The 8,056-nt window shown below is 38.3% G+C and overlaps 1 protein-coding gene across 1 annotated transcript; it reads left to right on the plus strand.

Annotated features, from left to right (window-relative positions):
• The first annotated feature begins 345 nt into the window (after positions 1 to 345).
• On the plus strand, positions 346 to 7,243 carry cry-dash (cryptochrome DASH). Its single transcript, XM_022216009.2, has 14 exons — positions 346 to 545; positions 1,561 to 1,733; positions 2,135 to 2,228; positions 2,321 to 2,451; positions 2,540 to 2,688; positions 3,110 to 3,198; positions 3,294 to 3,367; positions 3,467 to 3,556; positions 3,702 to 3,781; positions 3,874 to 3,933; positions 4,055 to 4,212; positions 4,607 to 4,726; positions 4,932 to 5,108; positions 6,704 to 7,243. Exons 1-14 carry the CDS (start codon positions 483 to 485, stop codon positions 6,809 to 6,811), a joined length of 1,566 nt encoding a protein of 521 aa, XP_022071701.1. The 5' UTR covers positions 346 to 482; the 3' UTR covers positions 6,812 to 7,243.
• Positions 7,244 to 8,056: the final 813 nt, after the last annotated feature.

Here is an 8,056-nt window from a genome sequence, read left to right on the forward strand (position 1 = left end):
CTACGGCAAGCCTGAGGGGACACACCATCTCTAACACAGAAAGCAAAGGGATAATAAACATAGACTGCATTAGAAAAAATACACGTGTAACGCACAATTAACCGAACAACACACGAAAAAATAAAAATATACAAATTCAACCCCGACTGAATTCTAAGACATATTAATATGCGACACTAAACCATTACCAAATATTTTTTAGATATGTTATATATATATATGAAACAAATATAGTGTCATGTGCAAAATAGAAGCATTTAAAGTTATGAAAAGGCCAGCAGCATAATGAAATAATGTACAAAAAGGTAGCTTTACTGTCAGAAAACCAGATTACAAAACCTCATGTTTTGTAACGTCGTGGCTGAAAACGTGACGGCAGCAGCAGCCGGAGAGCGACAGGACAGGAGCACGAAGCTCTCTGATACAGAACTCTTTTCGGTGTTTCTGATAATATTTGCTGCTAAAAAGGAAACTAAACCAACATGTCTACGTCCAGAACAGTTATATGTTTGCTGAGAAACGACCTGCGTCTGCACGACAACGAGGTAAGACTGAGAATGTGTTCAAAGAAAACATCCGAGGTTGTGTTTAACGTTAGCTTCTTGCTACTGAGCTAGCCTAACTTCATTACATGTATCTGGTTAACTTTATGTGATCAGTATTTACTTTGTTACTGAAATTGCAGCACCATTTAAAGCATGTTAATATTTACGTTTGTACCCGAGCGTTAAGTTAGACAACAGCGGTCAAAAGCAGTACTTCTTCTGGGAAGGATCGTTCAGAATAAAAGTCCCCTTTTCAAAGTTAAATAACCAGAAGAAAAAAAGGAAATCGTAAAAATACAAGAGATTATATGTCAACATATCCTTTTTGCGTTTATATTTTATTCATATATTGTAATTTATGTCAATACATGTCATTGTTAGTTATTTGACTTTATTTGACTCATTTGACAGCACATTTAAAACAAGTGTAAGTGCTTTCCAGTAGAGAAATAAGACCAGTGTTACAAATTTATAAAACAAGTGTAATATAAAGGTTAAGACCCCACCACTTTACTTCGTTTTAATTTAAATATTGTTTTCACATGTGACAATCCTAGCAGCTTAGCAAGGCAACACATGCAGTAAATTATGTTTAAAAAATAGGATGTATTGAAGCACTACAAATTCACACTAGATGGCCAAAGATGTAGTTTGAGTCAGCATTATTTTTTTGCTTAACCTGTAAGATAATCGGGACATGATAAGAAGACGTCTGTCTTTAGTCTAGCTATTGCTAAATGACTTTGAATGAGCAAAAGAGCTGTCTATTACAATCATAAGAATGCAAAGTATGGCTCCACCAAGAACCACAAAGGAAGAGGTATAAAACAGTGGTCACAGTGGTAAAGCAGTTATTTCCAAAGCTGTGTTTCATTACTTTCAGACTACCTGAAACGTCATAGTCATGAAACGTCATAGTCATTTTAAGATTCATGTGCTCTTTTATGTGTTTGCTGTCACTTTTTCTAATGAGATTTAGCTATGATCCTGACACTGTTCTTTTCTCGACATGCAGCTTTTCCACTGGGCTCAGAGAAATGCTGAGTACATAGTGCCACTGTACTGCTTCGACCCTAGACATTATGTGGGAACTTACAACTACAACCTGCCAAAGACGGGGCCTTTCCGTCTGCGCTTCTTACTGGAGAGCATCAGAGACCTCAGGAACACACTGCTCAACAAGGGCAGGTAATTCAAATAGCACTTACTAGCTGAGTTTCCTGCATGTTTCTTCAATTTCTTCTACTTTAGATTTGCATCGCAGACTGTTTCGACAGCCCACCTCTGTCTTTTGTTGTGGTGTTGAAGAACCACTGTCTGTTTATAGAGCGTATAAGTGATAACACGCTTTTACACCATGTTATAGTCACACATTAACTCAGTGCAAACCTTGTCATCAGCTTTCTAGGATTTAATTGTGTCACAGGATCAGGACACACCTGCACTCACAGGGGTTATGTTTACATTAGCATGTCTGCTGTGCTCCCATCACTTTTTCCGCTCAACTAGCCCTCTACCCAGGATGCAGCTTGCCTGGCACGGTGTGAACCGAGACTTGCATGTGCTTTTATTTTTATTTTTTGTGACAGCAATCTCGTGGTAAGACGGGGTAAACCAGAGGAGGTAGTCGCTGACCTCATCAAGCAACTGGGCTCTGTCAGCAGTGTGGCCTTTCACGAAGAGGTAGTTTTACATAGTCTTTCTCTCATTTGGGTCTCATTTAGTCTTGTGATTCAGGCACAGTGTTACCTTCGTGTGCTGTGTTCGTGTTCCAGGTTACTTCGGAAGAGCTGAATGTGGAGAAAAAGGTGAAGGAAGTCTGTGCAAAGATGAAGGTCAGAGTTCACACCTGCTGGGGCTCCACACTGTACCACCGAGATGATCTTCCCTTCAACCACATGTCCAGGTGAGAGGGGACAGTTTCTGCTGAACGTGCATTTTTGATTCTTTCGGTTTGCTTGAATTTGCGACATTTTCTCCGTTTTTTTTTTTAGGCTGCCTGATGTGTACACTCAGTTCAGAAAGGCGGTGGAGGCCCAGAGCAGGGTGAGGCCTGTGTTCCCGACTCCCGACAAGCTGAATCCACTTCCCTCAGGGCTGGAGGAAGGAGCCATCCCTTCAGCAGAGGACCTGCAACAAACAGGTAAATGTCTACGATTCCCTTTAGTGCCTTTTATATCCTGTGAAATAATAAAAATCCGCCTACGTTTGTACCACCAAGACACACTCTTGCGCATTGATTTTATGTGCTTAATAAACTGACTTTGTGAAAATGTCTTTACATGCTGCTGGCAATAACATGAGCAATTTGTGAAGCACAAATTGCTCGTTTTATGCGGTGACTCTATTAAGAAAATCCACTCCTCGACTGTTTTCAGAATTCAATAGGCAAACCGCTGAGTACAGAATTTCTAATTAAATGCCAGCATGGGAGCTGACTGCCTCCATTTCCATGTATATGATTAAATCTTTACGATTCTGTGTGTCTTAATGTGCACCGGAGAGTGTTCAACACGTATGAAGCGGTCTGATCCTGAAATGTTTCTCTTGTTTTATTCGTACAGAGGCTGTGAGTGATCCTCGCTCAGCCTTTCCCTGCAGCGGTGGAGAAAGTCATGCTCTGGCCAGACTCAGACACTATTTCTGGGACACTGTAAGGACAAGATTCACTGCAAATGTACATTACTTGCTGCTTACAACACCAAAAAAACTTAATATGCAGTATACATTATGCCTTCTGTTTTGTAGGATGCAGTTGCGACGTACAAAGAGACTCGTAACGGCTTGATAGGGGTGGATTATTCCACTAAATTTGCACCTTGGTAAGTTTTATGGTACAGTTTTGTCTACACCCGAATGCTCAGTGGAGTTTAATATTCCATGTAAGGGATTCCTATAATTATATTTCTAACGCTCTGCAGGCTGGCGATGGGTTGCATTTCACCCAGGTATATTTACGATCAGATCAAGCAGTATGAGAGCAAGCGGACAGCCAATCAGAGCACGTACTGGTGAGTTTGCATAGTGGAAGTCATTTTTGTTGCTTTTAAATGCCAAAATGTGTCTGTTATTTGAAAAAAAACACTACTTTTAATGGAAATTTAATTTATTCTGTCACACATCATTCATTTTTTGCTCATCACTGTGGTTCTACAGGGTCATTTTTGAACTTTTATGGAGAGACTACTTCAGGTTTGTGGCTGTTAAGTATGGAAACAGAATGTTTCAGCTCAAAGGTAAATTTAGCTCAAGTTTCAATTTATTGTTAGCATTTTTTTTTTTAACAGGAAATTAATTCAAAGTTAATATCATTCTGATTTTAACTCAGGGCTTCAAGACAAATCTGTGCCATGGAAAAAGGACATGAAGCTGTTCAATGCATGGAAAGGTTTGCACCATCATTCACAAAATACTCTTTTTTTAATATTCAGCCTGTATTCTAAGAGATGCATTGAAATAGTATGTTATGTACTTGTAGCTGAATGTACGTGTAACATTTGTGCTCGCAGAGGGACGGACAGGAGTGCCTTTTGTCGATGCCAACATGAGAGAGCTGGCGATGACGGGCTTCATGTCCAACAGGGGGCGACAAAATGTTGCTAGCTTCCTCACAAAAGATCTGGGCCTTGACTGGAGGATGGGAGCGGAGTGGTTTGAATACCTTCTGGCAAGTAGTTTAGACCAGTGGTTCTCAACCCTGTTCCTCAGGACCCACTGTCCTGCATGTTTTAGATGCTTCCCTGCTCCAACACACCTGATTCAAATGATCAGCTCGTCAGCAAGCCTCTGCAGAAGCCTGATAACGAGCTGATCATTTGAGTCAGGTGTGTTGGAGCAGGGAAGCATCTAAAACATGCAGGACAGTGGGTCCTGAGGAACAGGGTTGAGAAGACTCAAGGACTATTATACAATGAATTATTCTATTCCTGAAATGCTGTGGAATTGCTCAGTAACAAGTTGAAACAAGCAGTGAGCTCATCAGTTGAGTCATCTTATTTTTATATTTAGATGCTGCTACTCACAAATGTCTTGACTTCATCATTTACGTTTTTCCCCCAAAGGTTGACCATGATGTCTGCAGCAACTACGGCAACTGGCTGTACAGCGCCGGCATCGGCAACGACCCCAGAGAAAACAGGAAGTTCAACATGATCAAACAAGGCCTCGACTACGACGGCAACGTATGTTTGAGGAGTTTAGTGTAATTTCCCTTTGACATTTGCCAGGAGCTGAACCATTTTCACAATCGCACAAAACGTCTGAGTCACACTGATGATTTTGCCGTCGCATTACAATGATGAAACCAGTGCAGATATCAACAACAACAACAAAAAAATCAGTTTTCACTATTTGATTTATGAATCATTACTCATGCGTCTGCTTCAGGGTGACTATGTGCGACAGTGGGTTCCAGAGCTGCAGGCCGTCAGAGGAGGTGATGTCCACACTCCCTGGACCCTCAGCGCTGCTGCACTGTCACATGCTCATGTGTCCCTGGGTGAGACCTACCCCACCCCCATCGTCATCGCGCCCGAGTGGAGCAGACATGTTAACAAGAAACCGGTGGGTGTTTGAGAAAAGGGAAGTGAATAATGTGGTTGCATGAAACTGCTGTAATAGTTTTTTTATCCATTGTGGAACCAAACAAAAGTGGTGGCGTGTAAGGACTCGAAGGCTGTGTATCAGTACATTTTTGAAGGACTTGTACTTTACTTGAGTGCTTATACTTTCTTTTACTTTATAAGTCTACTCTACTACAGTTCAGACAGGTATTGCACTCTTTGCACTGCAACACTTACACTCACACATATAATTACTTGCTACTCTTCAGTTTAATGTTTTCCCTCCACTTGAACTAACATTTTCCACAAACTTGTAAAACACAATCTAGTATTAAATATTAATAAATTGCTTGTTAGGCTTTAGAAGAAGTTCGGAGAGACAATTTCCCTCCAAACCTCTCAAATGCACTACAAAAAGACAAATAATTTTTTGAAGTCTAATTATTGAGTATTTTGTGAAAAAAAAACAAAAAAAAAACAAAAAAACCCCAAAGGTTATAGAGAAATCCAAATGTGTTGATATAAATTTGTGTCACAGAATATTGTTTTACTTTCTTTCCATGCTGTTAATTATCTTAACTGTTATCCTACGGGTCAAATTGACCCATTTTAAAGTTTGAAAATGTGGAGAAAAAAAATATTTTCACAGTGAAACTTTTGGTGTCCGCATTTTCAACATTTTTGGGAAATGTTTGAACATTTTTGGTTGAAAAAAAGAAGTGTTAAAAAATGTCTCTAAAGAACATTCCCAAAATCAAGCAAAATCCAGCGAAATTCACTGGATTTTGCTTGATTTTTTTGTGAATGTTCTTAAAGAAAATATTACAAGTTTTACTGATAAATATAGAATCACTTTAGCTATTTTTAAAGATTTTTTGGAAGATTTTTAGTCATTTTTTGGAAAATATTTACAAAAATTGTCTTGCCAAATTTGGAGGAATTTTGAAAATAAAAATTTTCAGGGAAACTCTTAGGGAATTATTGGACATTATTTTGCACATTTTCAGAATTTTTTTTTTTTTCAGACAAGGAAACAATACTTTTTGGTGCCCGTAAATAAAGATGACGGGAGGGTTAAAGCACCTTAAACTTATCTTTAGTGGGTCACTAAATTGTGCCTTCCTGCCCAAGGACTGCAGATGTAAATAAACTCATAGCAAAATCTGGCACTACGCATCTTTTCTCCTATGAGAATAATGTTTTTGTGCATGGTCGCTGATAAATAAAAATGAAAATAAACACCTAGGTTAGGAATCACTGGGCTAAACCTATAGACATACAAGTTATCTAACTAGCTCTACTTCTACCAGCTGCTACAATAAAATGCTAATTACACATCAGTTCCACAACATTTCCAATCAAATTATTTCATATTTAAAAATATTTTACTCACATATACCATCTCTCTGCAAACAAATGCTTTTAGACTTCTACTTAAGCATTTTAACTGTTGTTTTACGACTGTTTCTTAAGTAAAGGGCCTGAATACTTCCTCAGTATTTAACAGTAATAATTATATATTTAAAAAAGGACACTTGAAAGACAGTGTTGCTTCTTTAAACAATCACAAACATTTGTTTTCCTTATTTTTTTCAGACTGGCGTGGGGCCTTCACCAAGAGGAAAGAGAGGCCCGTCTCACACTCCCAAACAGCATCGGGACAGAGGCATCGACTTTTATTTCTCCAAAAGCAAAAACCTGTGATAATTCTTAAAGCAAACACTAGACAAACGCACAAATGGATGCTCCAGAGATTTAAAGCTAAGCTTGTCCTGTAAAATCTCTATTGTACACCGATATGGTGGTGGGAAGTTGTGTGATGAGGATTTGAGGAAATGCTTGTTCCTGTTCTTGAATACATAAACTGCTTAAATGCAGTTTATCAGTTCAGTATAAAAACTTTTCATGAACTCTTTGCTACATTTCCTGTTAAGCAGCAGGAAGAACAAACGCCGCAATGTGGTTTTTCATTTGACACAACAGACCTGTTATAATGGCCTGTATTTGACTGTGTCCGAATGTTTTTAGTTTGTTTTCCAGTTTTCTTCTACTCGGTTGTTTTTACTTTGTATTAAAGTTCAAATTTGTTTGTGGCCGTTACAACAAAATACTGAATAGAAGTTTTTGTTGTTGTTGTTGTTGTTATGAGAGTTTATTATCCAAGGTAGTAAAATACAACTTGATTAGCATTAGAGTAAAATTTTAATTGTTAATTTGCAAGTTATGGAAGCTCCATTTTATGCAACTTCACGGTCATACTATCATCTGATAGTTAATATATAACAAGTGTTTGACAGTATATAAAGTAGTTACAGAACAAATGTGTAGGATTTTGTGGTATCTATTTGCAGAAATGGAATATAATATTCAAATTCATGGTTTTGTTAGTGTATCATCACCTGAAACTATGAATCATTGTGTTCTCATGTTTAGAAAAGCCCATCAGAGTTGCATAGTGAATAGTTCCTTTGTCATGGAAACACAAAACATACTGTAGGTTTTCCCACACGGCTGGAAAGGGAGGGATGAGAAAGCTGGTTTCAGTTTATAACCTCACTGCTCATGGCCATGAAATCCTATACACAGGTCCTTTAAAATTAGCTCTAAGTTGAAGACAAGAATAATCATTTCAATTCCATCCTGACTACGTAAACTTTTGATGCTTTAAACACATTTTGCCAGTGAGTAGGTGGATTCAGACTGCTTCCACCATTTAACTTCAAATAAATCATAGAATATGTTCCGATTGTTTGATGAGGCATAGTTTCCACTTTACCACCAAGAAAACAGACTATCAGTATGCATAAATGCACATTTAATTGAAGCAGTAGTGATACAGAACATCGATTATACAATTACTGTTCTGGGTTTCTAACAATAAATAGCACTAGCTGGTCTTTTTTAACCACAAAAAAGGTCACTAGGATTATTATTCTCTTTTACAAGAGT

This window comes from Acanthochromis polyacanthus, chromosome 20, assembly GCF_021347895.1.
Source record: "Acanthochromis polyacanthus isolate Apoly-LR-REF ecotype Palm Island chromosome 20, KAUST_Apoly_ChrSc, whole genome shotgun sequence".
Classification (NCBI taxonomy): Eukaryota; Metazoa; Chordata; class Actinopteri; family Pomacentridae; genus Acanthochromis; species Acanthochromis polyacanthus.